The sequence below is a fragment of the Alternaria arborescens genome (genome assembly GCF_004154835.1).
Source record: "Alternaria arborescens strain FERA 675 chromosome Unknown contig_7, whole genome shotgun sequence".
In the NCBI taxonomy this organism is placed as follows: domain Eukaryota; kingdom Fungi; phylum Ascomycota; class Dothideomycetes; order Pleosporales; family Pleosporaceae; genus Alternaria; species Alternaria arborescens.
This window is the reverse complement of record NW_021167862.1, coordinates 1,113,834-1,137,245: the sequence shown is the minus strand read 5'-3', so window position 1 is coordinate 1,137,245 and position 23,412 is coordinate 1,113,834. Positions and strand designations below refer to the sequence as shown.

The 23,412-nt window shown below is 51.7% G+C and overlaps 7 protein-coding genes across 7 annotated transcripts; 3 read left to right on the top strand and 4 right to left on the bottom strand.

Annotated features, from left to right (window-relative positions):
• Window positions 1–3,035: 3,035 nt before the first annotated feature.
• On the top strand, window positions 3,036–4,742 carry AA0111_g4147 (hypothetical protein; the record flags this gene model as incomplete). The annotated part of the gene is made up of 3 exons (XM_028650114.1): window positions 3,036–3,131; window positions 3,194–3,919; window positions 3,975–4,742. The coding sequence occupies 3 exons, from the start codon at window positions 3,036–3,038 to the stop codon at window positions 4,740–4,742; spliced, it is 1,590 nt and encodes a 529-aa protein (XP_028508380.1).
• A 36-nt stretch (window positions 4,743–4,778) lies between these two features.
• Window positions 4,779–5,573, bottom strand: AA0111_g4146 (hypothetical protein; the record flags this gene model as incomplete). The annotated part of the gene is made up of 4 exons (XM_028650113.1): window positions 4,779–4,909; window positions 4,963–5,124; window positions 5,195–5,416; window positions 5,468–5,573. The coding sequence occupies 4 exons, from the start codon at window positions 5,571–5,573 to the stop codon at window positions 4,779–4,781; spliced, it is 621 nt and encodes a 206-aa protein (XP_028508381.1).
• Window positions 5,574–8,098: 2,525 nt separating this feature from the next.
• On the bottom strand, window positions 8,099–9,637 carry AA0111_g4145 (hypothetical protein; the record flags this gene model as incomplete). Its single annotated transcript, XM_028650112.1, has 1 exon — window positions 8,099–9,637. One exon carries the CDS (start codon window positions 9,635–9,637, stop codon window positions 8,099–8,101), a length of 1,539 nt encoding a protein of 512 aa, XP_028508382.1.
• Window positions 9,638–11,480: 1,843 nt separating this feature from the next.
• Window positions 11,481–12,783, bottom strand: AA0111_g4144 (hypothetical protein; the record flags this gene model as incomplete). Its single annotated transcript, XM_028650111.1, has 5 exons — window positions 11,481–11,659; window positions 11,715–11,876; window positions 12,235–12,595; window positions 12,651–12,684; window positions 12,737–12,783. The coding sequence occupies 5 exons, from the start codon at window positions 12,781–12,783 to the stop codon at window positions 11,481–11,483; spliced, it is 783 nt and encodes a 260-aa protein (XP_028508383.1).
• Window positions 12,784–12,995: 212 nt separating this feature from the next.
• On the top strand, window positions 12,996–13,810 carry AA0111_g4143 (hypothetical protein; the record flags this gene model as incomplete). The annotated part of the gene is made up of 3 exons (XM_028650110.1): window positions 12,996–13,035; window positions 13,112–13,392; window positions 13,454–13,810. 3 exons carry the CDS (start codon window positions 12,996–12,998, stop codon window positions 13,808–13,810), a joined length of 678 nt encoding a protein of 225 aa, XP_028508376.1.
• Window positions 13,811–14,094: 284 nt separating this feature from the next.
• On the bottom strand, window positions 14,095–15,321 carry AA0111_g4142 (hypothetical protein; the record flags this gene model as incomplete). Its single annotated transcript, XM_028650109.1, has 1 exon — window positions 14,095–15,321. The coding sequence occupies one exon, from the start codon at window positions 15,319–15,321 to the stop codon at window positions 14,095–14,097; it is 1,227 nt and encodes a 408-aa protein (XP_028508377.1).
• A 2,719-nt stretch (window positions 15,322–18,040) lies between these two features.
• Window positions 18,041–21,922, top strand: AA0111_g4141 (hypothetical protein; the record flags this gene model as incomplete). Its single annotated transcript, XM_028650108.1, has 2 exons — window positions 18,041–21,059; window positions 21,108–21,922. The coding sequence occupies 2 exons, from the start codon at window positions 18,041–18,043 to the stop codon at window positions 21,920–21,922; spliced, it is 3,834 nt and encodes a 1,277-aa protein (XP_028508378.1).
• Between the last annotated feature and the right edge of the window lie 1,490 nt (window positions 21,923–23,412).

Sequence of the window (23,412 nt, the reverse complement as noted above, 5' to 3'; positions counted from 1 at the left end):
AGATAGTCGTGTGTAGAGTGTTCTGGACGAAGACGCAAGCAGAACCGACGCCAGAGCTCTGCGACGTGCTTCAAATCAATGGGACGTATCAATTTCTTGTATACCACAAGCAGCCAAGGGCTGGAAGTGAAGGCTTCTTAATAATGCGACTGTCCGCCACCAGGTCTTCATTAACCAGTCTGAACAGAACTGCTCTTCAGCCAGGCTTGATGGAGAATCCTAGTCTGGGTGTACAGCCCCTTGACTTTCTTTTTCCGGGCCTCCGTCTCAGATGCAGATCAACTTTTGTAGGATGGAATGAGGCAAATGCGACTCCAAATCGAGTGGCAATGCAGTGTGTATTACAGCGACACAGTCGCGAAAAGTGTGGAATGTGTATGTAGGTAAAGCGAGGCAGACGTTTGCCTTGATGGCGTGCGCGTACAGGCGTGGAGGAAGACGATGCGAAGGGTTGCCCTAGGAACAGGCTCTGAGGCAATATGTCAGCGCGAACACGTCGGCAATCATCTCCGCTATGCGATTGCGATTGGAACCAAGACACACCTTGCTAGCAGAACCATACAGACACCTAACACGAACGTCGGAAGTGAATGGACGCAGACTCGAGGCGTCGCGAGTTATGAGGCTTTGGGGCGGCCCGCGCGCACCCCGCTATTGGCTGGGCACCTCCTGCTTCCAGCATACAAGGCAGCAAGATCTCTAGCGCCAAAACAAAAGTTAGAAATAAGCCGATAGAGGGCAGTGTGCTCTACTACTACTACTTTTACAATCTTTGTTCTCAATTCTAAATAAATGGAGATTGAGAGCAGGCTCTCAGAAGTGCTTCTGGTTTTCTACGCATACGGAAAGATTGTTGTAGCAGTAGTGCAGCGTTGCTGAGAGTCGCCCGAGCAGCTTGTCACGTTTTTTCGTGGAAGTTTCGCGTCACTAGCAACGTCATGCTTGAAGCTAACCCTTACCAAGTGGACCCCGATCTGACAGGGCATAGTGTCTCCATCATCGTGACACACGCAAGAGCAGGGTTGTCCAGCTATTACTCAGGAAAGCGTTTTCGAGCATTCTCATACACCTGGTTACAACAATTTCTACTCTCCTACAGCTTCCTATTTGCAAATATAAAAGACAGCTGCCTACCGCCATATCGTTGCGAGAGCACATCCACCCTCACAGAGTCTTCACATCGACAGGGATCGTCTCGATTCAAAGATTTCAGAGTCAGCTGGGATATCACAAAAGCGTTCTGTCCATCCACTTGCAGGAATTCAGAAGTTCTGCATCCCCGTCCATCCACTCTTGCACATAACAATCGCCAATCATCTCATATCTCGGTGCCGGTTCCGTTTCCCTTTGATCCTTATGCCGTCGTAGTACAAATGGTCTTTCCAGCACTTGGGAGAAACACATCATCACCAACAGATGTTCCCGCTGGTCCTAGTCCAGCGTAATCTTCACCGATATTCAGGCGCCGTGAGAGCGTTCCAACGCACATCGACCTATCGATGTCTGAAACAGGAGATGTCTTGGACACCTACGTCGATGTTTGGACCATAAGCATCTTCGAGCAGCCTTTGCACTTTAAAGTACATATCATCGTCAGAAGCCTCTTCGCCGTCCGTTTTGTGATATGGCGATAGCCTTGGGTACTTTCCCTAGCTTCCGAAAGTTCCAACGTCTTTACTCTATATTCTGTATACACCAGCATCTGTAAAGTGTATCACACCTGCGCATATGGTATGCATGAAACTTTCACTGAGAAGAGCGTACACCTTGTCTCTGGGATCGGAGGCATTACGGTCCCGGAACTGGATCAAGAGATCCAACAAGCCTCGAGAGTTGGCATCGGCAATGGGATCTTGCTGTCGAATGCGGAGGCTATCAATACTAATGATGTTGTTGAAGCTGCCATAAATGACCTTCTACTGATCTGTCGGCAGCTCTTGCAGAGTTTCTCGAACAGCCCAACACACTGCTCATGATCTTCGTTTAGTTCCACGAAAAATCGAAACGCTTCACATGCGCCGGATTTGCGACCCGCGTTTTTCTCTTTGACTGGAGAATCTCTTTTGGGGTCGAAGTGCAAAACTGGTGGTGGTTCACTCAAAGACGGGGTAGAGCCATCAAGCTTGTCCCCAAGGTACAAGATACATTGCTTGCACTCGCTGAAGATGCTGCCCATGGGCTGTACTTGATGTCAACACTGTTCAACTCACACATGATCGGTGCTCCCCATGGAGCAGACTTTAACCTCACAAGTCTGATCTCATTCTGTTGGGGTGGGTGGCGCAGATTAGTCACTTTAGCCGTTTCTCGTAGAATATCAAAGGAAGATGACATATTCGACAGAATCGACCCGGTCTCCGTGAATAAAAGCTCATGTCAAGCAAAAGGACAGCTTAACGTGTGCCCAACGTGCGCGGCTCGAAGATGTGGTCGCGAGCTGACCGGTTGGAGTACACAGCCAGCACTGCGCATACTACCCCACACCACATCAGAGACGCCTCAGCCTTATCAGTGTTCAGTGACTTTTCTAGTTTGCAAGAAGTTGTTGACTGGTATACATCAAGAGGATGGACCAAGACATGACATCATCACCTAACTTGATAAACACTAGAAGCTGTAAGTGCTCATCGACGGAATCGTCGCTTGTAAGGTAAGATACAGATACAATGTAAAGGACAAAGAAATTCTATAGATGACAATTGATGGTGGCGCTGTGTAAGCAAAGGATCAAGTTCTTGGTTGAATAGTTTCTTCGGTCTGGTACAGAACCTACAATACTAATTTGGCGGTTAGAGTTCGTAACTGTGTGCCACGCGGTAATTCTGCTCTCTCAAAAATGGCTAGTAGAGCAATACTGCGTGTTGCGCATGTTCTTCCGTATTGCGAAAGCGCGTGTCCTCCAATAATCTTACCAAATACAGTTTAGCTTCACGGAAGTGACATCTGGCTCCAACCAAGATTACAAGAACTCCGCAATCAGCTCCACGTCGCAAGCCTCCAAGTCGCTCTGCAAATCGTAGCGCATTTTGTCAAAAATGAGGGGATTATGGGCACTCCCAGCGGTGCTGCGCATAGCGCTGGCGAACCAGCACGCATTTAGCGTCTTCGACGACTTGCTCGCGTTCCCGCAGGTACGATGCGCTGCACATACCCACACCTAGGTGGCGTCATCACTCGCTGACCGAACACCTAGTATGAGGTTTTATGGCCGGACACTTTTGTGACCGAGAATGATGCGACTTTCCTGCTCTCCCACGCATCACCCAGCTCGAGCTCTGCCACACCGGGTTCGCAAGAGACGCAGGAACTATCCAAGCGCGATAAGCCAGCCGCGAACATAGCACACGAGGACGAACCGCTCGAGCAGACATACGAGGCAGTAGTACTGCACGGACAGCGGTACCTTTGCAGCATACCTGTGATACCCGAAGAGATACCTCAGAATGACACAACATCGGCCGAGGAAGCAAAGGCCGAGGAAGAGAAGGAGCTCCTACGCGCAGCAGACCGTGGATGGGAGTTGCTCGAAGGCATGAAGGGCAACTGCATATACTATGTGAGCGGCTGGTGGAGTTATAGCTTCTGCTACAAGGATGAGGTCAAGCAGTTCCACCAACTGCCCCAGAGCCGAGGGGTCCCCCACTATCCGCCCGTCGAGGATACAAGCGTACACAGCTTTGTACTGGGCAAATATCCAAAGGAGGAGAAGAACAAGAAAGCGGATGCCCAGAAAACGCTTGGAAGTGAACAAGGCAGCAAGGAGGCTTTCGACGACGAGGGCGATGCGGGTGGAGAGGAGGAGAAGGGCCTAGAGATATCAAGACTAGAGACCAAGGGGTCGAGCAGGTACATGGTGCAGCGGTTGTCCGACGGTACCGAATGCGACTTGACGGGCAAGCCGCGCAAGATTGATGTACAGGTATGTACTTGCACGCTTGCTGTTCTATGTCGTGCCATCCTGACATCCTCTTCAGTTCCACTGCAATCCGCAGTCTGCCGATAGAATCGCTATGATCAAGGAAACAAGCACCTGCTCCTACCTCATGATTGTCGATACACCTCGCCTCTGCCACGATGTCGCCTTCACCCCACCACAAGAGAACCTCGCGCACCCCATAACTTGTGAACCTGTTATACTAGAGTCTGAAGTCGACGCTTGGACAGAAGCACAAGTCTCCGCCAAGATGGCCGCAGCCGAACGTCTCATCGCTGCTCACAACACAGCCGATGACGCAAATACAAACCCACTTCGCGAGCTCGCCGACGGCCTCGAAGGCTCTTCCAAGCGCATCGTCATCGGTGGCATTGAAGTCGGTGCGAAGAGGTTTGTTGGAAGCGAAGGCAAGGTAATCGAGAAGTCAGTCGTTGTTGGAGGAGGCAAGGAGACGTATATCGGTACAGTAGCGAGCAGTGACGGCAAGCAAATGTCTAAAGAAGAAATGAAGAAGCTCAACATTGCCGACCCCAAGGATGTTGAGACCTTGAAAGGAAATCTAAAGAAGCTAGCAGGCAAGAAAGGGTGGAAATTAGACCTTGTAGATACACCTAGAGGCAGGGAGTTCAGAGGTATCATCGACACCGAAGATCAAGACACTGAGAAGACGAAGAAAAAGACGACCAAGAACAAGGATAAGGATAGCGCAGGTATGGGCAAGGAAAAGGAACGTGAGCCTGAGCCTGAGCAGGGTGATGAGGATGAGATGCACGAGGGAAGTGAGGAAGTGTACAAGGATGAGCTTTGATTGCTTCTGTACAGTAATGACTCTTTGTCCCTATGCTTATAGTGAAGGTGGTGGGCAACCCCGAGCGCGGTCCTGTGCTTTACCAGCACATGCACGGTTGATGTAGTTGGCTGTGATCATACCTTGGTCGAGACTTGCGCCCTTATGGATAGGAACGCTTCCGCATCCTAAGAATCATCAGCTTCAAGTTACCAGCGTCGAGAAGATTAGTCCGACTTACGTCCGCAGGGGTGATTCCTAAGCCGCTGAACGATCTCTCGGACGTCCTTGGCGTTGATATCCATATGAAGGTTTCGAGCGAAAATGCACATGCCCTGAAAGTATTCACGATTGCATACTTGGCACGCAATCTTCTCGCCGTTCTTGAATGTGACATGATCGGCTATGAACAATGGCTTCAGTAAGAGCACCCATGACTAGAATACGAATGAGAGGATGTAGAATGTACTTACGAATCTCGTGGAGAGTTTCGAGGATTTGGTCAAGGCTCGCCCTGCAATATTTACACTGCGAGCTACCCTTGCAGTTGGCGCCGTCTCCTCCGAAGGCGTGAACGTCGGTGGAGTTTCCAGAAGCTGGGAAGCTCTCGTATGGAATATCCGCGTCGCTAGTCTGATCAGGTGAGACTCGCGGAATGACCTGGTTGCGGTTGTTGCCATGAGCTGAATCGATATCTGAAGAGTGTTAACTTGAGGTATTCACACGCGCTGTAATCGGGAACATACCAAGAGCTACCAGTGGCTGTCTGTCATCGTCGATGGCGGCTAGAGCAAAGACAGCCGTCGCCCAAATAAGGACAATGGCGAAAACATTCAGAACTGTAGTCTTCATGTTGGTTGTTGCTGGAGATTGACTGGACCTTGTGTACTTCGCTAGTTGTATCAAAAGAGCGCGGTGGAGGTAGTATAGAAGAGAGAGCCGTCAAGTGAGAAAGGCAAAAGATTTAATACCCTGTAGGCAACGGTGATCCAGGTGAAGGAGAAGGCGCACGTTTTCAGGGTCCATTAAATGCTTGTGAGAAAGTACAAACAGTTTAGCGGTGGAGTACCAGGTCATGATCTCTGCGAAGAATGAACGTCTACTATCTGAGCTGCTGTACTAGAAATGAAACTCACTGCCTCGAACTTCCTTATAGCAAACGCGAACTCATACACATTTCGACAGCTGTTGGCAACATGCCTAGAGATTCTGATACGGAGCGTCACACATAGGAAAAGCCCACTCGACTCGAGAACCATCGCAGTTACCCATCGAGACCCACACTTTGACGGGTGGGTAACACTCATTTCTCCCTTTCTTGGGCAACCCCAATCTCGATTTTTTGTGTTAAAGACTTAATCAACTCACTCAATACCCACCAGTCACGCCACAAAAATTCCATAACGAACAATTTTCGCAAGGAGGTCCTAGGAGTGTAGGTTAGATGAGATAGGAAGAGAACACATTCAAATCCTTGAAAGCTAGCTTTGAGCAGTTCTTGCAAGGAAATTAGGGCAATGTACATAATTCGGCATCGTAAACTTTGATCAATTTGACGGTCAGACAGACAGCAGAACGCGCATCGTAAACTAGATACGTATCGTATCGCCCGCGTGAAGGCGCGAAGAAGGCTTGCCGATTCTCGAGCGACCACGAAAGAGCACCACAAACGCAAAGACGCAAGAAGCGTAAATCAGACCTCGGGAATGGACTGAGAAGCACAGTGAAAGCAAGCTCGTTGGCCTTTCCTCTCCTCTCGTCACATCATTCCAGGGACACTAGTCCTAATACGCTTGACTCCTCTCCACAGAGCTTCAGTCGCCCCAGTCTCTTCCCCCCCAAATCTTATCTGATTCTGATCTCCCCAACTTTCACAGGATCACCTTCGAAGGATTCACCATCGCGCACCCCGAGCCCAAGTCTTGGACCTGGGATTCTCGCACGTGGATCATCCCAGCGAATATGCATCGAAATCGGCCCATGGGCGCTATCTAAGAGCATCCTTCCGTCCTAAAGGCGAGACAATCGAACGCACTTATTGTTGAGACAAAGCATTAGTGCGATAGCGCACTAAGAGCTCTGGGTCAGAATAATCGGATTAGTGAACGAAACGCGCGCAGAAACCCGTAATTGGAAGGCAGATAGTTGCCCTATCCACACCGGATACCGGATCATTCCACAACCGAGCGCAACGTAAATCTTGGATCTACAAGACATGTCTGCATCTCTGATCCTTCATCTTTAGATGCATTCATCATAGGATGTCAGATGAGCCCGATAGCCGGTTCTCGGTAAGCGAGCGTAGTGCTTCGAGAAGAGAAGCGGGGGCGCAGCATGAAGGACCTCGACAAACCTCGTATCTGCATGTAGGTCTAGAGGGGAACGTACATGTCTCAGCCTCACTTTGTGCTGCCTCAGGCAGCAGATTGAAGAAAAGGCAGAAATTAAGGTTGACACGTCGAAATCTTTTGCCTGCTTTTGCCTTGTTTCTTTCTCTGGAGATTACGACTCGATGGTCTTGAGATGTCCTATTGCGAAACGGATGGATGTAACACTAATGCAAAGTGCAGCGTCTCGAACCACGCTCGCATTAGCCCACCACCACGTTCCCAAATGATGACCGAAACAGGCATCGAGGCCGATGACGTCCATCGTTACGTACGATGTAAAATTGCTATCCTACTGTACAATCCCGATGCCTCCTTCACTGCCCAGGCTTACCGATCGTTTCCCTGCTCATCTTTCCATCTTCCCGCTCTCTGGTCCAACCCACCAGTCATCCACCCCCGCGTGAGAAAACAAGGTTCTCACTGCATGTCATATGCACAGTCCGGTGAACACGCCATATTCACCGAAGCACTTTGCGCTTCATTCCCGATGAAGTAAACGTTGGCAACGTCGTTTCTGCCTATGGCTATGTTGTAGATTTGGTTTCGGGAAGAGGGGGCCGGGACCGTTGGTTTGGGTGTACCATGCAGTCTAAATATGCTTAGCTAGTGTGAGGCTGTGGCCGTGTGGAAATGGAAGGGGAGAGAAATCGTGAATGGGGGCTATTTGGACGTTGTAGCGGGCTTTGGGGCGTGAGATGGGAAGTGGACGGAGATGCGCCGGAAGGCTGCTATATAGTTTCACGATGACAAGACGTTGGTGTAGTGAGAAGGAATGCAGGTTAACATATGTATAACGACCGCGCTTTTGGTATCCTACTACGAAAATGTGATCGGCCGTAAGACGTCGCTATCTGCATAAAATATCCCCAAACGCCTAAACGGGTATAAAGCTATAGTGACAGTCGTAAATGTCATGAATCTTGGAGTCCGAAATGTAGGCGCCTCCGTCTATGTATCCCAAACTCTTTACACACAGTTCACAGTTGCTTAGTCCTCTTCGGAGTCTGCGTCGCTATCTGATAGTACGCTTTTGCGTGGCTTGCCATCGCCAATCTTCCATGCTGCGCCATCTCTCACGATGAGACCTTCATCGATAAGATATCGCTCTAGTTTCTCGTCCCCATTCCATGTAGCCGGGTCGAGCATTTCTAAGCGGCTTCCGTCCTTCTCAAGATGACGCCCAACGTGCTCCATGCGCTCATCCCAAGATGTAGCACCAACGAATATTCGCTCGCAGAAAAGGCAAGTCGAGTGCTGCGGTGGATCTCGTAATTGTAAGTTACAGCGAGCCTGGTGTTTGGGAAGATTCTCTTCGGAGACAGGGTAGTCTTTCTGAGTACGACTGGATTTGTCTTTCGGAGCAGCGTGCATACGGCGGAGATGTTGTGTAAAAAGGTCTTTACGGTTGAAGTCGTTGTAGTATAAAGTGTGCGCGTCGTTGGAATCAGTCGATGGCGGGCATAGATCGCAACGCCAGTAGCCGAGCTTGATGTGTTGGGTGCTGACGTGCCTCTTCCACTCGTTCTTTGAGGAGAAATTAGACGTACAGCCATACGCAGCGAGCGGACAAGGGAATGCGCGGCGGTCCTCAGCCTGGATGCTTGATTCAGTGCTAGCCTTCGAAGTCTTAGAGGCTCGACGAGGTTTCCTCTCCAACTTGACGGATTCTGTAGGGCTTGGGACAACAGAGTCTTTACGGATGGGTTTGCGTCGCTTCAGTGTTCTACTTGAGCTACTGTTCGATGCGGTAGACCGTCTACGTTTGCGGCTGGAAGACGGACTGTAGTCAGAGTCAGAGGCGGGCTCTTCAGGAAAGTCAACGCGCTCCACTGATTGTGCATCCCGCACAGAGTGGCCGATACCCGAGTCTGCGTACGTCCTGTAATCCGGAGTAGCCTCTTCCTTGACGGCAGTATGATGGTGGTCGCAGGTAGTCTCTTGTTTCATAGTAACGTCCTCAACATCTTCGGCCACTGCCTCAGGCACTGCAGGGTCATACTCAAGCTCACGAAGGCTGATATTGCCGCGCTCCACGACATAAGACTCGCATGGGTATACACCTCCCTGAGGATACTCGGCTTGTGGGTATGACAACGATAGCTGCGAGTATTCCATCGGACTTCCATACGGGATGCTATGGCGCATGTGTGGTGACCGGAGCTCGTCTTGGGTGTTTTGGCTAGTATTTCCAGAAGAAGAACGATCCGGTGACGCATGACGAAAGAAGTCTGCCGAAGGCCAATGCTGCTCGTAGGGTCTCTCGTATCGGTTGTCTAGAAATGGTATCTTTGCGTAAAGCATGCCTGGCGTAAGTGGGTTCTGATCGATCATGAACCGCTGCATAGGTTGCATGCTGACAACGCCATTGTCGTAGTCATCCAGATAGGAGTCGTCTTCAGTACAGAAATGCACTATACGCTCTTTGCATGGCTGTATATAGTTCATATGCTCTATCGCCCACATAGGATAACGAGCATCGTCCATAGCTTCTATCTGCGGCAAATCTCTGAATTGGTGACCGTCCATTGCTGATATTGAATCGTTACACAAGGTAGCGGAAGTAACGGTAGAAACTATGTGATGCGTGGCGTCAGAAAGACAACGAGGATGGAAAACGGAAGTGCTGGCAAAGGTTAGAGAAATTCAGAAAGTTTCAGTTTGTGCCATCTTACTTGACTGGCGAGAAACTCCCACGACAAGTCGCGATGGAAGTGTCCTGCTATGGCAGCAATGGTGGATAGAATTGGTTCAAGTACCGCGATTAGAGTGAGAAAATAAGGCAAAAAAGGCGGAGCGTATGTCAAGAAGTATGATGCGTAAAGGCAGTAGATTAGGAAACCTAAGGCTAGGTTGCAATGCTGTAACCTTTAGTGCCGTCTGACCATCCCCCCGATTGTCATACTGTCTACTGTTTTATGGTGAATAGTCCGCAGAGCCTCATCGTCAAGGACCAATGAGAATACCTTGTCCCTTGGCAATGTAGTCCCCTGTTCCTAAGGTTCACCGGTGGGGACAGCTGTGCACATTTGTCCAGCCACCACTGGAATTGACGTGGACAATCGGCACCTACCACCAAAGCGGATGGAGTCAGCCCCAGGAGCAGCCCTCTAATCAAAAGCAATCACGCTCGCTAGTGGTGAGCGGATCACTACCGTATCGCGATGTAGCCAAGTCTACATTTGTGCCTGAGCTGCGTCCGCGGAATGTACATTCGCTTGAAGTTGCTGGGGCCATGTGAACGCTACGAATGTTAATCGCTGGCCCACCAGTTTGACCGTTGGGGGCCGAAACAAGCAAGGAGATTGAATGGCGGACGCAGGATTCCAAGCACCAAAGTACTCACTGTCAAGAATTGTCGTCTCTACTCGGAGGCCGCACGTAAAAGTCTGTCGTTAGTCGCTGCCGTGCTACCGCACCTGCGTCAGGGACGTGATGGTTCCGAAAGCTGCCGCGCAAAAACAACGCTGATGAGAAGCCCAGTTCCCGATCAAGACGAGAAGCCGTCGTCGGTCAGAGTGTGGAGGAATAGACTTTCATTGGGAGTCGTTGCATTGTGGCTCGCCGGCTGGGGCGCATTTGGTCCAGCGAGACTCGATCCAGGCATCAAGATAGGGTGAAGCATGGCTTTGCCAGTGCAGTTGTAGTACATTGCTGGGAGGCAGTGGCAGAGCACTAGTGATGATGCTATCATCTCATGAATGGTAGAAAAGATAGCAGAGACACGCCTGGGCTGTTTCGACGGCTGTCTGCACCCTCTCTTCTGTCGTCGCCTCACGGCTAAGGCTCCAGACTCAACTTGCAAGGGACGCTGGTCGGTAAGAGCTTCGAATGTTTTGGGCTCTCGGGACGCATTTGGGGGCGGTGCGTCCCGTGTGTTTGGAGATGGAGACTGACGAGTGGCGGGCGGGGAACAATGAACTTGGAGGACTCGGAGCTTGTGCGCCGTCTCAAGTCGAGAACAGCCCACTCAGATGACATTGCGCTACCCCTGCGTCGGCGCGTGGGTAAGATGGACATGACTATCTTCACAGAATATTTGCTGTCAACTGTCAGAACACAGTCCGGCGGCTCTGCACAGGGGTGGAAAGATGTTCGAGGTCTAGAAATAGCGACGCGCAGAAAACGCGCCACCTTTGTCTGCTTGGCTTCAAGTCCCCGCAGATGGCTTGAAGCCACAGCTACCACTGCCACGAGAACCGTACCACTGGGACATGATGACAGTCATAGAAATTAGCTATCTCGCGCCGGTGGCCTGTATCTGGGGTCTTTGCGCAATGGAAACGCGGGATGATAGCTTTTTGGGCCTTTTCTAGATGTGTATGTACGCCATGGCGGTGCTATGGCCAGCAACTGATGCCCTGTGCCGACATTACGCTCCGAGTTTGGCAACGAGGCGGTCTTCAATGCCCTCCAATATCCATCGATGCTCCAGCACCTCCAGATTCTCGGCTTCACTGAGAAACAGCTTATCCGGATCCTGCTCAGGACCCATCATGCCACCCCCGCCTCCGTTGGCCATGGCCATCTGTTGGGTAACTTGGTTGGCAGCTTAAAATAACATTGTCAGTCGTATTCGATTAAGGAAATGATGTCATCAACGTACCATTGTTGCTCCCCAAGATGAAATTGTAGACGGGCTGAAGTCCGAACAACGTCAGGAAATACCAAGACAAGCTGGACACCCATCTGACGTCCAGGTCACGAGTTCCCACTCCAGATTGCAGCATTGACTTGAACTGTGGCGTCAATGGGAAGGGCAGTTTCACTGCACACATAAATTAGCCACTGCTAAGTTTTGCTTTTACGGCTCGGGAGCAGCCGAATCTCAGAGTATCCCGACAATGCGTGCCGACGAGTCGCGAGGATGGTTCCGATGCAGACAACACATCAGCCGCTCGCTTCGCCCTAGCAGGTAGCGCATACGTGAAGGAGCTGCTCCACTACAAAGCCAGGCAAAGCGAAAGGTCACGCAATGTCTGGAGATGCGACGCCCAAATACTGGGATGCCCATGGACGCTCAGTTCCCAAGGACACCTAGTCTTGCATTCTCGATCTCTTTGGGAAACAATCGCGAGCCGTTTTTGCTTCGCCCACCAGGACAAGCGCGAAGAAGATGGACTTACTGATAACGAATCCCGAGAAGAAGGCATTGATCCACCCCATAATCAGCGTCTGTGGGATCATCATAGTCATCTGGCCCTTCATCATGCCCATCATACCCTCCATAGCCGCCGGGTCACTCATGGGATTTGGTCTCGGTTTCCCTCTCAGCTCAGGCTCAGCCAGGAACTTTCCCTCGTGGTACGCCTGCACCATGTAGGCTTTGCGAGCAGCGAAGGAGGGCGGCGAGAGAACCTGGGCGTTGGTGCGTAGGTTGACGCCGCGTACGAGGGAGCGCTGCTGTCGGATCTTGGCCAGGTCGTGTTTCTTGGGCGTGGACTGGAGCAGTGTCATTGCGTAGTGGCGGAGGATGCCTGTCAAGACCTAGAAGCTAGTTAGATTCTTCTTTTGGTGCATAAACGACTTGGATGGCATGTACCATGACGACTGTAATGGGGAGTAGAATCCACCAACTGTAGAATTATCAGCCATGCTTGTCTCGTCCACGGCAAACACCAGACCTACAACAGCGCGGGGTCCCGATGGATCGTCTGGACTACAGGCTGTCCCATGGTGCCGGTAGTAGACATTGATGCGGACGAGGGAGTGGAAGGGTGGAGGTCGGTGGTTGTTGGTTGCTTGACGACGATAGCTCGCCGCTGAGGCTCCGGCGGGATGTTGCAACCAGGGTCCGCGCTTTGCGCTTATGGAAAGGTGTCCCATCCACGAAACTACATCACCAACTGCGCGACAACCCTGGCCAAGGCACAATCACAACCTCAACATGTCTGCAACCCAGAAAATCGCAGTCCACTCCCTTGCCGGTATGTGTTGCATATCCGTCGCTACTACCCATCCAGCGGCGCGCCTGTAGGACTTGGATCTAACATGCACCCTCAGACCTCAAGAACACGACCGATGACGCGCTCCCCAACTACCTCAACAGCCTCAAATTCAAGCAAATTCACACCCAGACCGATGTGCGGTTAGTCCTCGGCTACACAGCCGTCACCATCGCCGGCGCCCTTTTCTACTACGACTGGAAATTTGGCTGGGAAGCCAGCAAGCCCTATACCCTACCCGCCGTAGTCGCATATTTCCTGTTAAACGGAGCCTTCAGTTATTGGCTATGGTTCGTGGAGAAGGGGGTTGTATATGAGGGGGAGGGCAAGACAGGCAAGGTACGTCTACAGGCTCCATTCGCATACATGTTCCCGTGTGGACCATTCTGACAACACCAAGGTGAGGATATCCTCGTCGACAAAGAAGCACATCCCCATCTACGAATGCGACGTTGTCTTTACACCCGCCCCTTACAACTCCAATCCCAAGCAAACGATCCACATCCGCGCGCCCATGACCCGGTGGTTCACCTCGGATGGCTACTTTGTCGCAAAGCCCTTCCAGCAATGGCTCGCTTCTGAAGTGCCTGTTGTTGGTGCTGCGGACCCTAATAATGTGGTTGAGGAAATTGGTCGGGGAAGTGCGGGTATGGACCAGACCATGAACCTGAACAGCTCCAATGCCGTGGATATCCTGCAACAGCTCAAGGCGAGTGGTGCCAAGTTTGCGAGCGGGGATGCGCAGAGGAGGAGATAGAGGGTCATACACTTGTGGGATACAAGGTCAGCATGAGATCCAGACCGAGGCGTTCAGGTGTCTACGGCTTGACATTAGCCATATTGCACTCGCGGGATAGCAAAAGCATCACAATGGTTTAGTGAGGGGGGGACACCAAAGATCTTTACTTGACACGATTGCTGTTTCCACTATTTAGGAATACTATGCGATGGCTAGGTTGTACGAAACGCCAACAAATGCTGAAGAAACGACTTCTGGATCATCATCCTCATATCCAATCTGGTCCTGCTACATGATCCAATTTAAGACATCTCCTGCTCAAGCATGGGCAATACCTCCAATTCTCTCTGAATAATCCTCTCAAACTCTTCCCTGTCTATGCCCGATGCCCTCGCTAATCGGAATAGGCTCTTGATGTCAGTGCTGATGTGTTGTTTGATCGCAAGCTCCGCTTGACTGTAGTGCTCGGCCTTTCGCTCCAGCCTCTCAATTGAGTTGGTCGACGCCGACGACGAGGGTCGTGGGTGGTTCATTGCATTCGCAGCGGCGCTGGGGTCCTGCTCGACGGACTCAAGATGTACCGCGCTATCATTACCGTGAACGCCACTACCATTCATAAGACTATTCGTATATGCTGGCGGCATGGACGAGTCGTAGCCATTCGGCCCCAGATTCGTCGTGTCGAGAGGTTCCATCTGCGGCTCGCGGGTATAGTCGAGAGCGTTGCCATTGAGAGTCGACTCGCCAGCTGCGGGGTTCTCTTCATCCGGGTCGTGCGCGTCAAGAGCTGGCTGCACTTCAGAAGCATAGCGTTCAAAGTATTCGAGCTCTGACTGTGTTGGTCCAATTTGCGTTCGGCTGCTGGTAATCGGGGCTGGAGAGCGCCTGGGCTGTGGTGTTCGTCCGGGCGTCTGATCATATGCAGCCCAGTATGAGCCGTCGTCCTCTTCTTCTATTGCCTCCTCTGCAGCAGGTTCAGCCTGAGCGACTGCTGTCTGGACTGTGATGCCGTTGCTCTTGACTGGGACAGACTTTCGCCTGAAGCCAGCCTCGTCGGCAGCGGGCATGTTCTCGAACCATTCCGTGCCATCTTCAGCGTCGTCTGTTCCTCTCAGTTCGGCTAACAGCCAGCGGCTTCCACCCTCGCCGCCGGTGCACCAGAGGTACGTTGGTATGATTCCATATTCGCCAAGCACCAATTTTGAGTGTAGCGTCTCAGGGTCTGATCGCCGGTATAGTATTTGATCTGGTTCCTCCACTTCGATCTCTCCAGAGGCGGGATGGGGCTCGACGTTTATCTTTTCGACAATCTGCGGCAGTCGTGAGGCGACTTCTCGGTCCCAGCACAACAGCGACAACCACTCGTTCGAAGACAAGAGCTGTACACGTTGGCGAAGAATAGGCGACAGGAGGGGCAGAAGCCCTGGGGGAACCTCTTTAGAAGCATTCGCTGTTGAGAGGCAAGCGAGTAGCGGTGGGAGGAGCTCCCTCGAATCGGGCCGTGGGATGACTTGGTTGAGTCCAGGCATGGCTGCAGTGCGGGGAAGGTATCTAGGAGTATGGTGTGGAAGACTGAGAGCGGTGTCGGTATTCACTCAAGAACACGACGAGTGTACTGGTTTTGGCAGACTCGTAAAGTCGACTAGGGAAGACGCCGTAATCGATAGGCCTAGGATGTTTCGAAGGCTTTTGTGCTTTTCTGGTGCTTTTCTGGTGCTTTTCTGGTGCTTTTGTCTCTTTACAAGAGCCTGTGTTTTGTAGACGTTTGCAACAGAGTATTGTGCAACTCGCCAATGGTCTGCAGTCTTGTCTGTGCTGCTTGAGTGGTGCTGTATCAGTCTGGTGATGCTGTCACATGCGAATGCAACCAGTGACGCGCAGAAGTTCGCAGACGCTGAAGCGGGGAAGGTAGGAAGCGACAATGGGGAGGTAAATCGCAAGATGCAAGTGGAAAAGAAAGAGGGAGAGAAGCACTTTGAAGCACTTCTCGTTCCATTTTCGCGAACAGCGGTACTGCAGAAACAGTGGATGCTTAGCTGTTGTTAGTCTCCGCTCCACCGAAGGGTCACTGCCGTTCCAAGACGCGCACCGGTTACGATTGCCCGCACGGCTAGATCGTGGTATGGAAATGGTTAGCCTCATCGAGAGCCTCATCAATCAGACACGCTCTATATCCAACTCAACAACGCGTCCAGAGCTCGTGGACTTGCTTCGGAAAAATTCCCAAGGCTCGCGGGACATCGTCCCCTTGGTTTCAGAGTGTCTTGCTACCACCCCAGGCCCAGCGCTTCCACCACGAGCATCTGAGCTGGACATGTATGCACCCACCAGGCGTGGTACATATACCCTGCGGCAGTATGCCCAAACTCACGATGGTATTGAACGGGTGTAGGAGACCTGCAGTGACGTCAACTTTTTGCGATCGCCAGCCCTGGATCGGCACAACACCTGCACAAGACCCTTCATCACGGGTACCTTGCATACTCTGGTAGTAGTTGATGAAGCCGTGATACCAACATCTTGGTTCGAGTCTCCCACCTCGGCTACATTGCATCGCACTCTTGGTGCTCCATTTGACCGCATTTCAATAAATCCCATTGATGGTGAGTTTGTTAGGCGAGGCCTTGCATATCCAACACCAGCAGCACGTTTCACGACCAGTATAATCAGACCATTACCATATCGCTTGTGGCTACAGCGTACATCACGGTATGCAGCACCCGAAGCTATATATCACAACCTATGGGCGCAACATTGCACCTTATATCTTACCGAAGCGAAGCGATCCTGCTATTTCCGTCATAGGACTCGCCCGCGGCGATGTGACAGCATATATCCTCAAATCTAGACCAGGTTAAGGTAGTGTGCGCTGAAGACAGCAGGTCGATGTGCTCCTTCGCCATATTTCCGCGAGCCCCACAACCGTCCGGGAGACTATCCGGCTTTGCTCTATGAAACTGGGGCCAGCCACTACCTTATCCGCTTGCGACGTGGCTAGAAAAGCTTCATCCTTAGACGTGGCTGATCATGCAAGGCATTCCATGCTATGTCGTCACATCGCGACGGTCATAAATGGGCAGAAAAGAACAGCTGCATAAGGCGGCCTGTGACTTCCATGACGAGGGCCCGATTACTAGCATGCTGCTGTTTAACTGGCACGCATGACAGATGAAGAGCAATTGCAGGCTTGGCCTATCTTTATATAGCATCAGCATTCGGCTGCTAAACTGCTAAGCGCCAGCCTACGCGGGTGCGCAACAAAGGCTGGGTACATGTTTCGAGCGTTGAGCGCGTTCTGACATGACAGCCTCGATCGGATTAGATGGCAGGAGTTACTACAAGCATCATAAACAGCAGATCGAGTTCGCCATGAGGGTATGCCCTCGAAGCATAGCCACCCGCTCGCCCCGTGTCCAGCCCCCTGCTCCCGCTTCTGTATAGCAACTGAGGCTGTGCCGTTTGTATCAAGCCTGCCAAGAACGTGTCACGCATCTGCAAATCTGCCTCGAGACGCCAGTCAAGCTCACAGCTGCCATCGCGCCGTCGCGCTTGTTTTCTGTCGATCTGCTCTTTCTCACAACCTCCTGGACATCTGCGCAGTCTGCGCCCACATCGTTTCGAAGACGTGAACAGCATCTGCTTGGCGTGCATCCCTCTACCCCGGCCTTACCATTCTGGAGATCTTGGGGGAAATCAGCCTTGACCGGTGCCTCGACTTTCGCTCTTTGCTGCGGCTGGCTCCACCGTCGACATTGAATTCCACGCTGTTTCTACCAACCAACCGAGAACTTCACGCTGTTTTTCTGTTGCTCGCGCGCGCCGTCACCCGATTTCGCTCGCGACCCACTCTGAAGCTGTCAACATCGTACAGGGCCGGCATTGCCTCTAGCCTCAACGGCTCCAAACTTGCGTCTTGTGCGAGGCAGATCGCTATCCAACTTCAAGCTACAGCGGCCTGTCGTCTTTCGCTTTCAGCCGCACCGCGATATTTCTCTTTCGTTTCGTCTCTCCGCCAATCTTGCTGCGTGTGTCGACGCGCTGCGATACTTTTGCCCCTCCCTTTGGCCTTCTGACTTTCGCATAAACAACATCAGTAACCTTCAGGCAGCACTATGCCGCCCTAAGCAGTGTGGGTCACAGTCACGTTACCATTCCACACTCGCTGCTTGTCGCAACCATCTATCAATCGGTGCGATCTGATCTACCGTCGACTCAGCCACAAGGCCGTTCGGTATAATCGGAACAACCATGCAAGCAGTTGATACGCAAACACAGCCCTACCAGGACCCTCGGCGTCAGCCGCGCCACCCTCAAGATGTGCAGGCTAGCGGTTATCAACTTGCGCCTTCTACCGGCAATTTCCTAATGCCAGATGCGCAAGGCACATTTACGTACTCTGCAGAACCGGCATCCATGGTTTACGATGGGTCCATGGTATCGCATCCCTCGTCCAGCACCCCTGGGCAAGACTCCATCTTCACTCCAAACATTGGATCCTCTCTCGACTCTTCCTTAAATCCGGATATGTCATATCCCCCACCGAATGTCTACAGCCAATCTCAAAACTACGGTTTCTCTCCAGGATCCTACTACGGAAACGGCCAGAATATCTCACCCTCGCATTCGATCGATCACATCAGTCCAGAAGCTGGCTATATGAGCGATCCAAATTATCACGATCCAAGCACCTACGCTACCCCGAACTTTAACGGACACGTTCTTGACGAATTCTCCGGCCTAACATTTGCTGAGAACGGTTCAACCAGCAATTTTCCGGCGTTCCAGGAGCATGTCGACATGTCAGCCCTGACCTCAGGGTCTCTCAATACATACAACGCCCAGCCGAGCGTTCCCCTCAGTAATACTTCACTAAACCCACACCATCAATTGCTGTCCCCAAGTGCGACAAACAATTCTAGTCCAGCACTTGGCGATGAGAGCTCAGCGTTCACCTCCATGCAGTACAATGGGAATATGTCGACGCCACCAAATCACGGCACTCATCTACCTCAAGCAACTCCAATCAAGCAAACACATAGCCCAGCCCTGACAAACAGTTCCGGAGATCTATCAATGGCAAACCCTCGGCCTCTCACACGACATCTGACGAGCCCCATTGTGCGTGTAGAGAATTACAGTAGAGAAGACTCACCTTCACGTTCCGACAACAGCATGCCTGCCAGCAGGCAGAGCTTTAGCAGCCGCCGTTCTGGCAACCACTTATCACCTTACGCCCATAACGAAACCTCTGATGAGGAAGGGGACTCGCAGGAGCACGTACACGTGCGACCAGTCGTCCGCGGACCTGAACGCAATGATGACGGTTCATGGTTGCTAACAGGGGATTCTGGGCAGAGCGGCATTAATCCCGACGATCGACGTCGGATGGGCGACGCGTGGATTCTCAGCATAGAGGAGATTGCAGAACAACGATCAAAGAACGAGAAGAAGCTGGAAGTACAAGAGTGGCTCACAAAGAGTGAAGTTGGCAGCGAAGCAGGCGATGTGGGACCATCAAACAATCTGCTCAAGCCAATCACTGGTAGACGTCGAGCAAAGAGTCACAACGACGTTCAACGGCGGGCCCTCCCAAATAGCTTCGGACTGGGTGTTCGTACCGACTTCGATCGTATAGACGACTCGGGTATACCTGGGCCTGGCGTGTATATTGACGAACGAAGCGATTACGGCGACTACGACTACGATGACGATGAATCGGCAGAACCCGAATCTCCACCCGCTGCGATCGACGTCAATGCGAGCCACGTCGAGAATTCGTACTTTCCCCTCACGCAAGAATCTATATCAAAGGATGGTGCTGTTATAAAACCATGGGTAGATGGACCCTCGCAACCCAATCCTCCAAACACTTCGGCTCGATACCAGCCGCCCACATCGAATGCTGCAATGATGCGCTTCTTGGTGCGATCGAAGGACGTCGAACAAGCTTCACTTGCAGCTACGGTTGGTTCACGGCGTCTCAGCGAATCTGACATTGGTAGTATCCGTGCAGCTCCAGGTGTCATCAAGGTTATTGAACCTGAGCCGAGGAAGAGCAAAGAGCGACAACGTCGCCCCAGTTTCTTAGAGAATATCCTGCCCAAGCGTACACCAAGCAATCTGCTACTTAAACGTAAAGGTAGCATACCTGTACAACAGTCCGACACAGCCTCGGACAAGTCCAAAGAACCGATCATCGAAAAGCCAAAGCGCATAGGTAGCTGGGGTCGTCCGAAGTCGCCTCGAGTTGATACGAACCTGAGCAATCACAGCAAAGAAGCAGAGCCGCGTAGTTCTATGGGTTTATCTGCGGCTGCTGGACCATGGTACAAAGGTCCCAGGAACGTTATCAAACGCAGCCGGAGTAGGAGTGATATCGGTCGGTCGCCAGGACTGGCTGAGCTGATGACACAGCATGGAGGCCCACCTATGCCCATGCTAGCCTCACCGCTTGCAGATACAGAGGCGACGAAGCCATCTGCACAGCCAAGCCCATCGGGAGATGACGACGACGACGATCAAGACCCCGTCAGTATGGATCTCACGGTCCGCACGGATCCTATTATTCCGACGTACGACGGCTTCAGGGCTCATGCTAGACAACTCAACCCTCGTCTAGCTGACTTTATGGTTGAGCGCATCACCCAAGAACAGATGCGCAGATACAAAAGGCTATTAGAATTCAAGGTCAAGCATCTCAACGCCGTGCAGCACAAGAACTGTGCATCAAGAGGGTTTTGCACCGATCTTGGTGGCGAAGCAAAGCAGCTTCCTCCGAAAGCAGGGGCTAAGGATGCCGATACCCCCTTCATCGGTTTTCAGGTTACCTTGCCTGGTTCTTCTGACGATGATGGTGAGCCTCCTATGGAAGGAAATGTCGCTCCTGCTGCATTCCCTTCTGGTGTACCACTTCCTCCTGTCAAACGTTTACCAGCTGAGTTCGAATGCCCCCTGTGCTTCAAGGTCAAGAAGTTCTACAAGCCATCCGACTGGACCAAGCATGTACATGAAGACGTGCAACCTTTTACATGCACCTTTCCCAATTGCGGTGAACCCAAGTCATTCAAGCGTAAGGCAGACTGGGTTCGACACGAGAACGAGCGACATCGCCAGCTAGAGAATTGGACATGCCAGATCGCTGATTGTAACCACACATGCTACCGCAAGGACAACTTTGTGCAACATCTTGTTCGTGAGCATAAGATAGCTGAGCCACGACAACGTACCCGAGCCGCTAACAAAGATGCACCAACTACCGGTGATCAAGGTGAGATAGATGACGTTAGTTACTTTGCAGATCTCTAACGTGATTCAGATGATATTTGGGCCATTGTTGAACGATGTCGTCGTGACACCACTAAACAGCCGAAGGATGAGCCTTGTCGGTTCTGTGGTAACATCTGCAACAGCTGGAAGAAACTGACCGTTCACTTGGCAAAACACATGGAGCAGATCAGCATGCCCATTCTCACCCTTGTGGATCAGAAGCAGCTCAATGCAGACAGCATCATCAGCCCAGTGGTTGAGTTGCCCGAGAGCCGCAAGTTATCCATCACTCCAAGCCGCTCGCCAGTGGACAACCGATCGAGGTACAACCCTAATGCAACGTATGCGCCTGGTATCGACCCCCAGAGTCTCTACCCTCAAGAATCGAAATCTCAAACAGGATCCACGGGAATGCAAACGTATCCGCCACCACAAATGGCACCACCATCGACTCAAACTAGCAGTTATGCTAACTATGCGGCAAACAATGCTGCGTACCACACAAATCAGACCTATCCAGGCCTACAGGTTCCTCGGAAGCCACTCAATGGCTATGCGAACGGACTCCAAATTCCAAATCAGCCATATCATAATGGAAACATGCAAAGCGGAGTACAGCAATATGGCATGAATCCTGTTAGTACCGTCCAACAGCAGCAGTCGATGTACACAGACTCTCCGGTCGACACCACGATCACACCTTTTCCTTCCTACTACACACAAGAGCCACAGGGCTTGACGACTGAGATGCCTAACATGGGGTTTGACACCAACAACACCATGCATTATCAGCAGGGCAGCACCTACCCCGCCATGTCGTACTTGACCGCGCAACACAATTATCAATACCAGCATCAGCAGTAGGGGGCGACAAGCGAGGGAGGGAAGTTTCCGTCGAACGCCCACGATGCGCAGCACGTCGTAATGTCTGTTTTGTTTTCCTTTGTTTCCTACGATATCCACTCTTGCGCACCGGAAGATGAGTTTACGGTTATGAGGCGAATTGGTTTAGACGTGTTAAGACACCTACTGTCGCTTACAGATTGGGTCGGCTACATTATCAGCATTTCATGGTGCAATAGGCATGCATGATACGATAGACATCGGCGCATCATTTGCACAATACCATGCTCCTTGTACCTTCCACTCTTTGCGAAGTGATGTGTTTTATGGAGCACAGCTCTCAACGGAAGCTGTGACCCACTCTCTGAATCTCGACTATTGAGTCCAGAGCGGCTCTATTACGATACGTTTCTCTTCGGCGACAAACAGCAACAAGTCCTGCCTCAGGCATCTTTGCGTCTATTTCCAAAACACGGACCCCCGCGCCCAGTCACACACATCAGCACGGCGTGCTAAATCGATCGCGCCGACGGGGAGCAATCCGGTGCTGAGCGGTGATTGGCTTCCTGCATCCCCGACACACATGGAGGACCTTTTCTGCACAGCCACCCGCAACATGAGGTCCTCCATCTGCAATTCGACGAACGGCTCGCTAGGTGTATCGGCAGCACGAATGAGCTTGCAGAATCATGAATGAGGGCAAACAGGGCAACGTTTGCCTTCTTGGTACCCCTCCGGTGAGAGGAGGACTGGGAGGCCGCCCACATGCGCAGTGGCCCTAGCCATCGCGATCATGGCCATCGAACTGCGATAACCATAGTGTATCAAAAGCGACATGACGGCATACCACTGACCCCTATTTTGCTCACCTCGAATCGAAAGAGTCCGAAGCGCATCGTCCAGAGCATGCGCATGCAATGAAGTGACGACGTCTTGGTGTGGAGCCTTCCCTCATCCTCACACCGGCCAGGCAGCGCATGCCCGTGCGCAGGGACACGAAACGGAGGACCTCACATACATATCTGTTACACGCACCTATCTGGCTTTCACTCTTAGCAGATTGGGGCGGTGTGCTGCAGCTGAGATCTACTAATGCATACCTGCGCACCCTTTTCTTTGAAACGGTTTGCGTACTGCGTTCCTTGGGACAGGCGTCAGGCTATCATCCTGCAGCAGGCTGAAAGTTGAGTTTGAGGTATGTATTGCTGTTGCCTTTTGAAAGGCAGCTTATACTTTTTTTTTTTTAAATGTTTGATGGAAATTTTCTGGCGCCACTCGGGTGCCTTCTTTCGTGTTCCAGTCGTGGTCGATTAGAGTGTGGATGACATGTTGATGCCTTGGGCAGTCCGAAAGATGCTGACCCATGATAGCGAACATGTCTCACCAAAACCTAAATGGGAGCTATTCACAACTCTATAGCAACCTTCCCCCGACCAGATATCAGTACAATGGACGAATACCGGACTTGCATATCGATACTGTGCCGGCCGAGTCATGGCAACCCTCTCAAC